The 15,703-nt window shown below is 48.8% G+C and overlaps 1 protein-coding gene and 1 pseudogene across 1 annotated transcript; one reads left to right on the forward strand and one right to left on the reverse strand.

Moving 5' to 3' along the window:
- Positions 1–355: 355 nt before the first annotated feature.
- On the forward strand, positions 356–15,650 carry WHR1 (winged helix repair factor 1). The gene is made up of 7 exons (XM_004452381.5): positions 356–498; positions 645–781; positions 13,521–13,616; positions 13,871–14,010; positions 14,697–14,794; positions 14,904–15,051; positions 15,242–15,650. Exons 1-7 carry the CDS (start codon positions 399–401, stop codon positions 15,285–15,287), a joined length of 765 nt encoding a protein of 254 aa, XP_004452438.1. The 5' UTR covers positions 356–398; the 3' UTR covers positions 15,288–15,650.
- On the reverse strand, positions 9,479–12,491 carry LOC139439965 (PR domain zinc finger protein 5 pseudogene; annotated as a pseudogene).
- Positions 15,651–15,703: the final 53 nt, after the last annotated feature.

Below are 15,703 nucleotides of genomic sequence, written 5' to 3' on the forward strand. Positions count from 1 at the left end.
GGTTTTCTGCTCTCGATGACGCGATCATTCGGCGCCAATGGCAGGCAAGCCCGCAGGGCGGGAGGAGGGGGCGCTCGGCTTCACCCCAAGAGGCTGACCCCGACGCGGCCACCGGAGCCCTGCGTCCCGCCCCGGCGTCTCCGGACGTGAGTGCCCTGGGGGAGCCAATCCGCACAGCCTCGGCCCACCGAGGTGCCCGCACTGACGGCGCCCCAGGGCCCAGGAGAGCGCGAGCCGGCGCCTGTGTCGTCATCACGTCGACACGGGCTCCACGCTTGTCCAACCAGGGGCGTCGGGGAGCCCTTACGTCACTGTCGTGCGCCGGAAGACTATTTTCACATTCCCTTGCCTCGGCGCACAGCCCTTCCTCAGCAGCGGGAAGGCAGAGGTTCCGGGATATGAGCCGCAAGAGGCCTCGCCTGATCCCGGAGACCTTCGGCCTGAAAAGGCGGCGGGAGCGGGGGAATATAGACGCGGATCCTCTGAGGGGCGAGTCAGGTAACCATGGCAACCCGAGGGCGGCGCTGAAGGTCCCGGCTGGGGGTGGTCTCGTCTCTGGTAACCATGGATACGGGGGACCGACACCCCGTTAGGTGTGTCTCCTGGTCCCAGTTCACGTGTCAGCGTCCGGGTCTCTCCCCCAGGGTCGGCGCGGGCGGCCTTAGCGGAGCTGGTGCGGCTGTTCCCGCGAGCACTGTTCGAGGATGCGCTGCCGCCCATCGCGCTGAGGAGCCAGGTGTACAGCCTCGTGCCCGACCGGACCGCGGCCGACCGGCAGCTGGTGAGGGGCGTCCGAGAGACCGCGGCAGGCCCCTCCCCGGCCTCGGGCCCCCCAGGTTCCCTATCACTTGGTCCGCCATCAGTTCAGCATCTGCGCCGGGCTCTGTACCAGGCACTGCGGTGCTAGGGTGAAGGCGACAGACCCTGTTATAAAGACCCTCGGCCAAGGAGGGCATGCCAACACGGAGGTGCAAGAGCGAGGTTTTGGGGGAAACTGAGTCATTGGGCTAGGAATGCAGGTAGACGTCAGATTATGACGGGTCTTGTACCATCAGTGTTGTTCTTGCCTTATCACGAGAGTGATGATCTGGTGGTGCATGTTAAACATGAGCGGGATTGATGTATTGGGTGGATTGGAGGTGGTGCATGAAGCAGGGAGATCAATCAAGTAGATATTGCAGCTCAGAAATGGTGAAGGCCTAAGTTAGGACAATGTAGGAGGGAGGGAGAGGAGAGGCGAGCGGTGTGAACAGCCAGGAAGAAGGAGGAATCCAGAATAATTCTCGGGTTTTCCAGATGACAGACTCCCTGGACAGTTGGTGGGACAAATCAGTAGGAGCAGGTTGAGTGGCTGTTATATTCAGTTTTGTACAAGTTGAGTTGGAGCTGCTTGTGGAGCCTCCAAAGATTAATGAGGGTTTGAAGAGAATTCTGGGCTGGTGATACAGAATTGGAAGCCAGTGAGAAGTCAGTCGCCCTTCATTCTGTGGTTGTGGTTAAGATCTGATAGAAAGAGTGAGTAGAAGAGTAATTTGTAACTTTTTTTTTTTCTTTATTTCTCTCCCCTTCCCTGCCCCGTTGTCTGCTCTCTTGTGTGGATTCACTGTGTGTTCTTCTGTGTCTGCTTGCATTCTCGGCAGCACTGGAAATCTGTGTCTCTTTTTTGTTGTGTCATCTTGCTGCGTCAGCTCTCTGTCCACTCCTGGGTGGGCTGTGCTTTTTGCACAGGGTGGCGCTCCTTGCGGGGCACACTCCTTGCACGTGGGGCTCACCCCTACGTGGCGTGGCACTGCTTGTGCATGGTAGCACTGTGCATGGGCCAGCTCACCACCCGGATCAGGTGGCCTTGAGTTTGCACCCTGGACCTCCAATATGGTAGGTGGATGCTCTATAAGTTGAGCCAGATCTGCTTCCCTGTAACTTTTTTATAAACTTTAGAAGGTGTGAAAGCTATGGCTCTGTGGCCACCCATCAAAAAATGCATATATGCCACATATACACACAATTATTTTGGTGGGGAGAGCATTTATAGATCCTTTGAGACCCTAGTTAAGGACCCCAGGTTTAGAGTGAAAGGTAGTAGGATCAAATCCAGAATGCTGGGAGATACCAGTATTTATGGCAGTATTTCTTAAAGTGTGGCCTGAATTTTACCAGCACTAGAATTACCTGGGCTGCATATTAAAAAATATACATTTCTGGGACCCACTTAAAACTAATGAATCTCTTGGAGTGGGATCTGGGAACCTACGTTTTTAAACCACTGCCCAAGGGGTTCTGAACCTACCTTTTTTCCCCCCATCTGGTTGCGTCATCGTCTTTTCTGGTATGTCTCTGCCACACTGGGGCCTGTGCCTCACCACGCAGGTCTGGGGCGCCTCTTTTCTTTCTTAACCAGGAGGTCTGGGGATCGGACCTGGGTCCTCCAGATGGTAAACAAGCTCAATTGCTTGAGCCACGGCCACTTGCCTAGCATACCTTAAAATGTGAGAGTCACTGATGTAAGGGCAAGCAGAGGAAGAGGCGTCTGCGAACTCTCTGATTATACCAAATGCCGTTGATTGTATACTTTGGATGGATTGCGTGCTTTATGAATATGTATCAAAAACATTGATAAAAAAAAAAAAAAAAGGAGTGTCTGAAGGTGATTTGAGAAGGAATTGCCAGAGGAGAGGAACCCAGGCAAAGGCCTATTATGAAAATGAAGAGATTTCAAGGTGAGAGTACTGGGCAGTGTTAGGGCCTGCGATTTGAGGCAGTGGCCTGTGGTGAAGAGGTCAGGTAGAATAAAACGGAAATCTCTTCTTTGGATATAGCAAGGAGAAGGTTAATGATGACCTGTCAGGAAGAAAAGAGGAAACAAAGGCTCCTTATAGAGTGTTTGTTGTCTTTAATCTAGCAATGTAGGCCTAGATTTTTAAAAAAAAGCTTTAAAAATTGCCTAAAAGAAAACATACATGTGTACCCACATAGTTCAAAGACTGTTTATAAAGCAAACACCCGTTTAACTACCATCCAGGTCAGGGATTAGAACACGGCCAGCATTCCACATATATCCCTCTGTGATCAAAATGTTTTCTGTCCTTGGAAGGGAATTACTGCCCTGACTGGTATACTTGTTCTCTTCACTTTCTTTATAACACTTACGTGTGGATCCATAAATAGGATGGTTTAGTTTTGTCCAGTTTTGAACTTGATGGAAATAGAATCATATTGTATGTATATATTTGTATCTTGTTTTGTTAGGTGATTATGTCTTTGAGATTCTTCCAAGTTGTTGCATATAGTTATAGCTAACTCACTTTGATAGATTTCTATTTTATGAATAGAAATGGTCTATTCTTGTAAAGGAAACTATTTTTCTAGGAATTTGTTAATTTCATGTAAATTTTCAAATTTCTTGGCATAAGGATTGTAATATTCTCATTTTATTATGTGCTGGGTCTGTACTGGTGAGCCTTTTTTATTACTTATTTTGGTTATCTGTGCCTTCTCTAGGTATTTTTTTCCCCTTCCCTTTTTCTTAATCAGTCTCACCAGTGGTTTATCTAATTTAATAGCCTTTCAGAGAATCAACTTTTGACTTTGTTTAATCTCTGTTATATGCTTGTTTCCTATATCATTTATCTATTTCCTACTACTTTTGAGTTTATTTTACTTAATTTTTCCTGTTAATTTCCGGCCTCTCTTCTTTTCTTACACATATATGTAAGACTGTAAATTTCCCTGTTTTAAGTATTACTTTAGCTTCATCTCACTATCATTCAGTTTGAAACGTTTTCTAACTCTCTGTGCTTTTTTTCCTTTTTTTCCTTGGATTAATTAGAAACGTTCGTCATAATTTCCAAACTCCTAGAATTTTCTTCTTACCTTTTTGTTACTGCTTTCTGGCATAAATTGCATTGTGGCCATACACAATATGATATTTGAAATTTACTTTGGGATTTGCTTTGTGCACTATGGTCAGTTTTGCTAAATGTTCTGTATATGCTTGAAGAAAAAAATGTGCATTATTCTGTTACTAATTTCTTAGTAACCAAAGTTACGATTGAAATCTCTATATCCTCAGTAATTATTTTTTCTCTTTGTTCTATGAATTTATTAGAGTTGAATTAATGTACTCCACTGCAGTTGTGGATTTGTCATTGACTCTTCATCTCTTCCCTCTACCTTATTCTCTTTTCTTTCTTTCCAGAATTCTAATTAAACGTACATTAGAACCTCTCTTTATATCTTTTTTTTAAAGATTTATTTATTGATTGATTCCCCTCCCCCTGCCCCAGTTGTCTGTTTTCTGTGTATATTTGCTGCGTGTTCTTTGTCCACTTGTGCTGTTGTCAGCGGCACTGGAATCTGTGTTTCTTTTTGTTGCGTCACCTTGCTGTGTCAGCTCTCCGTGTGTGCGGCGCCATTCCTGGGCAGGCTGTACTTTCTTTCGCGCTGGGTGGCTCTCCCTATGGGGCGCACTCCTTGCACATGGGGCTCCCCTACGTGGGGACACCCCTGCGTCACAGGGCACTCCTTGTGCGCATCAGTACTGCGCTTGGGCCAGCTCCACACAGGTCAAGGAGGCCCGGGGTTTGAACCGCGGACCTCCCATGTGGTAGACGGACGCCCTATCCACTGGGCCACTCCGCTTCCCTCTCTTAATATCTTGAAGTCTTATCTTCTTTTCAGTTTTTCTAATTCTGGTATATTCTGGTTAGTTTTTTAAAACTGTTTTGCACCTAAATAGCTTTTTATTCAATTATACCTAGTCTATTAAACCTGTCTATTGAGTTCAAATCATTTATTTTTCAGTGCCAGATTTTCTACTTGGATCTTTTTTCAAGTCTGTCACTTTTTATATGTTGTAGTTTCCTGTTGAAATTTTCCATCTTAGCTTTTATTTATTTAAGCAATGTGAACGTAAGTTTTTTTGTGTGTGTGTGCCAATAAAACTTTATTTATTTACAAAAACTGGCAGTGGGCTCAGTTGGCCCCACGGGATTTTTTTTTCAGTAGTCTGTTTACGATAATTCCAATATTACATCTTTTTGATCTGTTTCTGTTGTCTGTTTCTTCTGATGCTTGCTTTTGAGTTTTGGTTCTTTGTGTGCCCAGTTTTTTTTGTGTTTGTTTTTTTTTTAACAAATCAGTTTTATTGATACTTATAAATAAAGCATACAGTTCATCAAAGCGTACAATCAATGATATTTGTGATGCCTAGAATGATGATTTATTCCTCTGCGGGGTTTTTGTTTTTATTCTTACCAGATGCCTGAAGGCACTACTACTTGTAAACAGTTATTTTAACTGAGATTCAAGCCTTGTGGTTCTGTGGACCACCAGGTCTTAGGAAGCCCAGGTGCACGTCCGTGCAAAGGTTCGTTTATTTCCAGCTCATCCTCATCCTGAGGGCATAGTCCAAGTTCCTAACCAGAAGTAGGTGGTTATCAGTGCCCACTTTTGGTGGACTTTGGGCTTTAACTTCTGTTGCCCTCTCTCTTTTTGGGCTTCTAAGCTGCCCAAAGTACAGCTCAGCTTTGAATTTGCTTTTCCAGGTTGGGAAAATACCCTTAGGTGAAATGAGAGGCACCATGGGCAAACCATGGCCATTGGCCACATCTGGCCTATTGTCTATTTTTTATATAAGGTGTTTTTTTGATTTTCTTGAGCTATCGGGACTCGGGAATGAACCTGGGCCCTCATATGTGGGAAGCTGGCGCTCAACTACTGAGCCACATTGGCTCCCCTGAGTTGTTTTTTTTGCTTGTTTGCTTGTTGTTTGTTTTTCGGAGGTGCCAGGGACTGAACCCAGAATCTCCCATGTGGGTAGCAGGTGCTCCCCTGCTTGAGACTCATCTGCTCCTACAAGGTTCTATTAGTACACAGCCATGCCCATTTATATACCGTAAAGACCGCGTGGCCCACAAATCCTAAAATATTCTCTATCTGGCCATTTACAGAAAACGTTTTCCGACCCCTGTTTTAAGAGACTGAATTTACCCCTCTGGAATTTTGTCTTCTTGCAGAGCTTAACCTGACAATTCCTCAGTATCTCATAATTTTTTGTAAGTTCTCCAGTGCTTTTAGGAAAGTGTGTGTGTGTGTGTTCTTGTGTACATGTTTATCATGCAGCTTCTTTAGTTCTTCTCAGAAGTTGGGTTGATCCAAATTATCAGAACTAATTCTCCCTTAAGATCCATATGATCCATTGTTTAATCTATTTATAGATTAAAATTTTTAATTTCTAAAGTTGTGTTTTAATTTTTCAAATAGAGATCACTTTTTTGGATGGTGTATCTTCTGTTCTCTGTAGATCTTTCCATCTTTGTCTTTTTTGCTTTCATCACAGATGTGGATAGTTACTTTATAATATGTATCTGATAATTCTGGTTTTTGCTGATTGCTTTTTTAAAATAAAATTTTACTGAAGTATGTCATTGATACATGACTATACATAAACAATAAGTGTATCGTAAAAGTTGTGGATTTACAAAACAAATGGCTCCCATACAACACCCAGCCACCAGCAGCACCTTGCATTGTTGGGAAACATGTATTACAAACTCTGAAAGAACATCATTAAAATATTACTATTAACTATAACCCCTATCTTAATTTGATGTATTTTTACCCCAGCCCACCTGATTATTAACACCCTGTGTTAGTATTCTATATTTGTTACACTTCACGAGAGAACATTCTCATATTTGTCCTGTTAACCATAGTCCATCATTACCACTGGATTCCCAGTGTTATACAGTTCAATGCCTTGTACAATCCATTCAAGGTGTACATTTGGCAGCTCTTATTTTCATCACAGAGTTGTGCTGTCATCATCTCTGTCAATGTTAGTAAGTTTGCATTACTTCAAAAGAAAAAATCCTATACTCTGTTATGTATTCCTATTGTTGTCCCTTAGAATTCACATATCTTCTTTGCCATTGCTGCAAATTAGGGTATTATTAGACTATTATTTTTAACCATATGGTGATATGTGGGAAAATTACAACTAATGTCCATAAGTTACATTAGTTGTAATTTTCCCACATATCACCATATTTGTAATACTTTGTAAAAGAGCAATCTTATATTTATGCTATTAACCACAGTCTGCATCTACCACCATAATCACTGTATTATATAGTCCCTAGATTATTCTCTAACTTCCTTTCAATGACCTTTCGTCCACAGACTCCCCCTTTCAGCCACAATCACATTTATAACTCAGTGGTTAGCTATTCTCACTGTAATGTGTTATCATCAATCTATTCATTTCCACACTTGTACAGTAAACCTTATTAAACATTCTACATACATGAAGCATCAGCTCCCATTCTCAGCCCACATTCTATCTCCTAGTAATCTGTACTCTGTAACAGGGGTTAACCTTTTTTGTTCCACAGACCCCTTTGCAAGTCAAGTGAAAACCATGGACCCCTTACTAAGTCCACACTATACTGTGTATTATTTAATAAGTATATGACACCCGCACCAACACCTCCCAACAAGAATAATGCGTTTTGAATTTCAGTTCAAGCCCACCCCTTGTTAAGAGCCCCCGCTCTAAAGGTAGGCAAAGAAGAACTGTGAGACCAGATGAGTTACTTCTGGCTATGTCTGCTGTGCTGCTCAGGTGAGGGAACTCTGGGCATCATATCGGAAGCCCTTCTGCGTGGCAGCTGTTAGCCTCACTGTGGATATTGTTCCTGTGCACTTTGAGGTAGTGATTCCTTGTAAATTCTTTTTTTTTTTTTTTAGATTTTATTTATTTATTTATTTCTGTCCCCTCCCCTCCACCCTGGTTGTCTGTTCTCTGTGTCTATTTGCTGCGTTGCCTTTGTCTGCTTCTGTTGTTGTCAGCGGCACGGGAATCTGTGTTTCTTTTTGTTGCGGCATCTTGTGTCAGTTCTCCGTGTGGGTGGCACCATTCCTGGGCGGGCTGCACTTTCTTTCGCGCTGGGCGGCTCTCCTTACGGGTGCACTCCTTGCGCGTGGGGCTCCCCTATGCGGGGGACACCCCTGCGTGGCTCGGCACTCCTTGTGCGCATCAGTACTGTGCATGGGCCAGCTCCACACGGGTCAAGGAGGCCCGGGGTTTGAACCACGGACCTCCCATGTGGTAGACGGACGCCCTAACCACTGGGCCAAGTCCGCTTCCCCGTTGTAAATTCTTATGGCAAAACTGGCATTGTGCTGGAGGACGCTTGGGATTCTAAGTCATCTTGTGTTGGGTGAGCATTTTCTTCAGGCCTAAGGCCAAGTCACAAACACTGAGAAGGCTTTTCTCCGATGTGTGTCTTTTTGTGCTTGTCCAGGCCTCATTTCTGGCTGAAGGCTTTGCACTTGGATGGCTTCTCCCTGGTGTGAGCAGGGACGTGCATCTTCTGTCTGTCCTCTTTACTGAAACCTTTTTCACAGTAAGAGCACTGTGGCAGTTTGAGATTATCTATGAATTCTAAAAAGAGAGATTATGTTCTTAAACTGGTCTGTTCCTCTGGGTGTGAGTCCCCTTTGATTGCATTAGATTCAGCTGCTATGTCTTTGATTAAAATATGTTAAGATTAAGGCTTTGATTCGACCCCGTCAGTAGGGTATAACTCAGGGTAAGGTACCATCTTTGGGTGGGCTGATATAAATGGACACTAGCCCAAGAAGATACAGAAGAAAGACCTGGAAAGAGAGAGCTTCATGGATGCCAGAGGAGAGAACTTTGTCATGGCACGGGAAGAGGAGAGAACTTTCACCCTGCAGCCCTGGGAAGAGAGACGAGCCCTGTGCCAGCCTGCAGCTGAGTGGAAGAAGCTGGGCCCGTGGGAGAGGACGGGGAGACCAGGCAGAGGCTGGTGCCATCTTGCTTCAACACGTGGTGAGAAAAGACCCCTGTGGTACCTCAAGGTGGACTCTTCAGGGCCTTATAACTGCCAGCTTTTACCCCAAATAAACACCTTTATAAAAGCCAACAGACTTCTGGTACTTTGCATCAGTACCCCTTTGGCTAACTAATGCAGGCACTGAGAGGGACGCTTGCCTGTGTGGCTCCATATATGAACTCTCAGTGTCCCACTGCTAACAAATTTCTGACCACAATATGGACAGATTTCCCCCTTTTCTCCTGTTTGTGTTTTCCTGTGACCACTAGGCCCTGAAGGTGTAATGAATGCCTGATGACACAGCTCACGTCTGTATTTCCTGTGTCTTTCATGGACCACTTGCACATGAACATTTAAGGTATCCTTCCTTTTAAAGGTAGCATCGCGGGAAGCAGATGTGGTTAAGGTGACTGGGCATGGCAAGCTGACAAAACAAGATAACACAACAAGGGACACAAAAAGAAAAAACATAATGAGAGACACAATAAAAGCAGAGAACAGAGGTCCTGGCGCTTCCTAAGGAAGACAGCAAGCTGACGTGACAGGCAGGAGCTGCAAGCTGATGCAACAAGATGATGCAACAAGAGATGTGGGGAGGAAAAACAGAGATAAATAAACCTTCACATTACTTTTAAATAAATAAAGGTAGCATCACAGTGATGACACTTGAAAGTCCTCTCACTGTTGTTATTAGTTGGTGTCTGCAAAGAAAATGGGGTCCGGAACAAAGCTTTACTTTACTCCCTTGGAACAGTTTCTCTTCTGAGTGGGTCTTCTTTTGAGTCTTATAAACATTTCTGTGAGCAAATCTCTTTCTATAAAGCTTGCATTTGTAAGGTTTGTCTTCACTCTGTATTACTTTGTGGGCACCAACTTGATCAAGCCTCTTGAAAGACTTATTACAAATCTTGCAATTATAGGGTTGTTTTTCTGAGTGGGTGATAGTATGACCTTTTAGCTCATGAGCTGAAATAAATTTCCTCCTACACTCTTGACAGCCATGTATTTCATGAATCTTTCTGTGTTCCTGAGGTTCGATGCTGAAGAAGACTTTTTACTGCACACTGAACATACCAGCTTTTTCTTAGGGTGTCCAGTGTGGACGTTCCCCTGGTGTCTGGTCAGGCATCCTTGCTCTTAAGCTCTGTCCACAGTTGTCGGTCTTGCATACAAGCCTGGCACCCCCCGGCAAGTCTCTCTGTGCTAGCCAAAATGTCTGCAAAGCCTGCTTAACAGGAAATTTATTCCCATAGTTTTTTCTTTTTTTAAAGATTTATTTATTTTTATTTTGTTTCTCTCCCCTTCCCTGCCCCTCCCCCACCCAGTGTCTGCTCGCTCTGTCCATTCGCTGTGTGTTCTTCTGTGTCCGCTTGTACTCCTATCAGTGGCACCAGGAATCTGTGTTTCTTTTTGTTGCATCATTTTGCTGTGTCAGCTCTCAGTGTGTGCAGCACCATTCCTGGGCAGGCTGCACTTTTTTCACGCTGGGCAGCGCTCCTTATGGCACACTCCTTGCACGTGGGGCTCCCCTACACAGGGGACACCCCTGCATGGCAGGGCACTCCTTGCGTGCATCAGCACTGCGCATGGGCCAGCTCCACACGGGTCAAGGAGGCCCGGGGTTTGAACTGCGGACCTCCCATGTGGTAGGCGGACGCTCTATCCATTGAGCCAAATCCGCTTCCCCTTCCCATAGTTCTTGCACTTAAATCCTTTCTCCTCTGTGGGCTTCTGGTGCACTGTCTGAAGATGCTTGGCAAGAATTTCCTCGCTGGTAAACTCAGTTCACCCTGGGGACTGGCATAGTCCTCTTTTGTGCCAGCATTTGATTGTCCTCTGGAATTTTTTTTCCTTCTTTAAGATTTGTTTTGTTTATTTCTCCCCACCACCTTGTTTTTCACTTGCTGTGTCTGTCTTCATTTTTTTTTTTTTTAAGATTTATTTTATTTATTCCGCCCCCCGCACTCCCCTGTTGTCTGCTCTCTGTGTCCATTCGCGGTGTGTTCTTCTGTGTCTACTTGTCTTCTCTTTAGGCTGCTCCAGAAACCGATCCTGGGACCTTCTGGAGTGGAAGAGGCAATTACTTCCTAGTGCCACCTCAGCTCCCTGTTATGCTACATCTTTATTTCTCTCCTCTGTGGCTCTTGCTGCATCACCTTGCTGCATCAGCTGGCACTCCTGTGCGGGGTGGCTATCCAGCTGGCACTCCATGTGGGCCGGCTTGCCCTCACCAGGAGGCCCTGGGTGCTGAACCCTGGACCTCCTGTATGGTAGACGGGAGCCCAGTTGGTTGAGCCACATCCATTTCCCGTCATTGTTTCTTTTGGAGGCACTGGCAGCTGAACCTGGGACCTCTGATGTGGGAGGGAGGTGCTTAATTGCTTGAGCCATCCCCGCTCCCTGCTTTGTTGTGTCTTTATGTTTTCCGTCCCCATGTCTCTTGTGTCAGCTTGCTGTGCCTGCCCGTCACAGCAGCTCGCTGTCTTCAGGAGGCACCGGGATCCAAACCGCAACCTCCCACGTGGTAGGCAGGAGCCCAGTCACCTGAGCCACGTTTCCTTCCCTGGGATTTTTTTTTTCACTTTTCCTTCTTCGATCACAGTCATAAGTTGCTGTCCTTCCTCATTGGCCTCCCTGTCACTGTCCAGGTAGCCAACCAGAAGTTCTGTATCCAATTTTTTTTAAGTTTTTTTCTTTTTTAAGATTTATTTTATTTATTTCTCCACCCCACCCTCATTCCCCCATTGTTCGTGCTTGCTGTCTGCTTGTTGTATCTGTTCATTGTCTGCTCGTCATCTTTTAGGAGGCACCGGGAGCTGAACCTGGGACCTACCACGTGGGAGGGAGATGCCCTATGACTTGAGCCACCTCCACTCCCGCTTGTTGTGTCTTCCATGTCTCTTCTTTGTGTCATCTTGTTGCATCAGCCCATCACATCAGCTTGCTGTCTTGCTTGTCTTTAGGAGGCACCAGGAACCAAATCCAGGACCTCCCATATGGTAGGCAGGTACCCAACTCCTTGAGTCACATCTGCTTCCCTGTATCCATTTCTGTGTCTTCAGTTGCCAAATAAAAAATGTTTTCTCCTTCTTGAATAGCAGCCAAGTTCTTCTGCTCCTGAGATGGTTCCTCATGAACAAAGCAAAGCCAGTTGGAGTGCCATGGTTTGGTGGCGTCCAGAATGCGTAGAACTTCTCCCTTACCCCCACGAACCTCCCACATCAACCTGTGATCCTTATTTTTGTCCACGTCTTCAGGCGTTCTCCTCTCTCCAGCAAATGTCGTTAGTACAAATCCCTGTGGAATCAAGACTGCCTCGATTTGAAAGACAAGGCACAGGCCCTAAGGAAGGCCTGTGAGCCTGAGTGGCGGCCGGTAACCACAGCACTCTGCAGAGCTTCTCTGGGCTTCCGTGTCTCCTCCTGCCACTCCATGGGCCATGGGGAGCCCTATCCCATCCTGAATCCGGAGGACCCAGGGAGAGCCTGTCCAGCTCGGACATGCCAAGCGTTTTCCCAGCCACCTCACTCAAACCACTGCTTCACGCCCGGGAGGCGATTCGTCAAAATCTCCGGAGAGAGGCCAGTGGGGCAGGAGGACATGGACTTTTCCGCCCAGAATCTCCACCCCCATGCCGATTGCAGGGTCCACCCGGCTCAGCCCCTCCTCGTCCCGGGTCTGGCTTGGGCTGGAGCTGCAGTGGCCACCCCTGCCATTGCTGCCCCGGGAGTAGTGGGTACCTTGTAGACCCCTTACATCTTAAACCCCTGCCACTGCTGCTGCAGGCGTGGCGGGCGCCTTGTAGACACTCGAGAGCTTACAAATAGGATCTGATCCAGCATTTTCACTGTTCTTCAGTGGGTGGGTTGGCTCTTGTGCTATTCGTTGAAGTAGGAGTCCTGGTTTACTTTTATTTGTTTTAAACATTTTATCCCATATTCCTCCCTTTCTTCCCTCACCCCAAATCTAGGCAGTTGGTTCCTGGAGGACAGGGCCATGTTTTAATCACTAGTTTATCTTAGGGCCTGGGTTAGAAAATATGTATTAATTATTTGACAGACAAATGGTGAAGAGGATGGATGGGAGGGAGGTTGGAAAAGGCCTCTTGGGGGTCTACACAGTTATCTTCCCCTTTATTTATTTATTTGTTTATTTTATTTCTCTCCCCTTCCTCCCCCCCGCCCCCCGGTTGTCTGTTCTCTGTGTCTATGTGCTGCGTCGTCTTTGTCTGCTTCTGTTGTCAGCGGCACGGGAATCTGTGTTTCTTTTTGTTGCGTCATCTTGCTGCGTCAGCTCTCCATGTGTGCGGCGCCGTTCCTGGGCAGGCTGCACTTTCTTTCACACTGGGCAGCTCTCCTTATGGGGCGCACTCCTTGCGCGTGGGGCTCCCCCACGCGGGGGACACCCTTGCGTGGCACGGCACTCCTTGCGTGCATCAGCACTGCGCATGGCCAGCTCCACACGGGTCAAGGAGGCCCGGGGTTTGAACCGTGGACCTCCCGTGTGGTAGGCGGACGCCCTAACCACTGGGCCAAGTCCGCTGCCTATCTTCCCCTTTACTAGGAGGAAAATGCAAATAAAACCTTCCCACCCAAAAGTGCCCAGAAGTGTAGCAGAGCATCTTACCCTGACACCCTTCTTTTCACCCCCATTTGGAGACAGAAGGAGCTCCAGGAGCAGGGGGAGATCAGAGTTGTCCAGCTGGGCTTTGACCTGGACGCCCACGGACTCCTCTTCACCGAGGACTACAGGACCAAAGTACGCGCGACTGTGTGTGTGTTGGCGTGTGCAGGCACGTGTGTCGGGGGGAGCGGGGGGCTGAGGAACGGAAGAAAGGGGCAGTGCTTCCCTCCCGCTCCCGGGGGGCAGGGCCTGGCGAGCAGTGCTAGTCCTGGAGGGGGGCAAGGGGTGGGGGCAGCCGACGGACCCAAGCAAGAGGCAGAGCCTGTCCTGGGCACGAGGTGGGTGCAGGCTGAGGCTGGGGCCCAGGTCGCGCCTCTCGTTCGGTCCAGGTCCTCAAGGCCTGTGATGGCCGACCTTACGCTGGGGCAGTGCAGAAGTTTCTGGCTTCAGTACTTCCAGCCTGTGGGGACCTGAGCTTCCAGCAGGAGCAGATGACCCAGACCTTCGGCTTCAGGGACCCGGAGATCACGTGAGGCACGGGGGACGGTGGAGCCCGGCACCTGGCACCTCCTTGTTTCTTTCCAATCCCACCAGCTTGTCCTTTCCTTCGGGTGCACCTGCCCAAAGAAGGCCGCCTCTTCTCCTCAGAAAAATGCCCTAAGCTGGTACTCCTCTACCTGCGAGAGGAGGCCTGTCTTACCCGGGGCCTTGCAAAGAGCCGCGGGCTAGGATTCAGGAGAGGTGGCTGAGACCCGAAGTGCCCCGTGAGTCATGCTGGGACTGAGGGCACGCGCCCCTAGAGCGTGCCGTTCAGAGGGAAAGCCCACGAGACGGTCACGACGCATGCTCAAGGCCAGTTTGGGGGGCTGTGTCAGGCTCCAGCCTCCCCCTTGTTAACCCAGAGTATGTGTGGGAGCGGCCGCTCACTGCTTTCAGCCAGATGGCAGGAGCCTGGTGAGGGCTGCTGAGAGGAGAAGCTGTTTTAATGAGCAGGTAGTAGTCACAGGCAGAGAGTGGGGAGGGGGCGTCCTGACGGGCAGCAAGCCGAGGGGCGCGGTGCGAGGAGCTGCCCCGCCTGGGGTTTCTGTACCCGGGCCCCTTGCCTGGCTGCTCCGGCTTCTGGAAACGTGGTCTCCTGGCCTTTGGGGTGGGGAGGAGGGGAGGAGCGGGGCTCCTCAGCCAAGGCCTCCGCCAGCAGCTCCGCTCTCCCCGCAGGCAGCTGGTGAATGCTGGCGTGCTCACTGTCCGCGACGCTGGCAGCTGGTGGCTAGCCGTGCCCGGAGCGGGGAGATTTATCAAGTGTTTTGTTAGAGGTATGCCTTCCGCAGCCCCAGCCCGTGCCCCTCAAGAACACCTCCTGGCTGCTCCTCGGGCCTCAGGCCCCACCCGCCTTTCCTCCCTCCTGGGCCACCTCTCCCCTAGGGCGCCAGGCCGTCCTCGGCATGATCCGGAAGGCCAAGTACCGCGAGCTGCTCCTCTCAGAGCTCCTCGGCCGGCGGGCGCCTGCCGCAGCGCGGCTCGGCCTGGCCTATCATGTGCATGACCTCATCGGGGCCCAGCTGGTGGACTGGTGAGTGTCGCCCCTGCCCCCTGGCCAGATGGCACAGAGCAGTGACCTCCACTCGTGCGCAGCCCGCCTGCGGAGCCAGCTCCTCCCTCGTCCTTCTCTGGACCCCAGGATCATCCTTGGCCCAGATGCAAGTTCTCTCCAGCCCTTGGGCCCAAGCCTCTGGCCCCAGCCTTGCCTTTCTCCCACACAGCATCTCTACCACTTCTGGAACCCTCCTCCGCCTGCCAGAGACATGAGGGCTCTGCTCGCCGTTGCAGCCTCGGAGTGGGATGAGGCGTCCCTGGAGTGCTGGCCAGCGGGGGCTGACAGGGTCACGTCGCGGAGGCCCGGGAGCCTGAACGAGGGCTTGGCTGGCATCTGCACGGAGATGCCCGGTGACGTGGGCTCTGACCCGCGGTGGGGTTTGCGTGCTTCTCTGCCCTTCGTGGAAGAGGAGCCAGGACCTGCCCGGGCCGCAGCTGCTGCCTTTCATGTAAAAAGCATGCTTCCCCCTCGGGACCGCAAAGTGGGGCTCCAGGGAGGCTGGTGAAGGAGGGCGGGGCTCCCTTCCCTACGTGTTGGTGCTGAAATTGCCAAATAAAGTATTCTTGTCCATGCTACTTTCTGGATGTCCTTCGTTTAACATGATTTGTGTGGCCAGGGGCCTTGTTCG

Source organism: Dasypus novemcinctus, chromosome 11 (assembly GCF_030445035.2).
Source record: "Dasypus novemcinctus isolate mDasNov1 chromosome 11, mDasNov1.1.hap2, whole genome shotgun sequence".
NCBI classification, from domain to species: domain Eukaryota; kingdom Metazoa; phylum Chordata; class Mammalia; order Cingulata; family Dasypodidae; genus Dasypus; species Dasypus novemcinctus.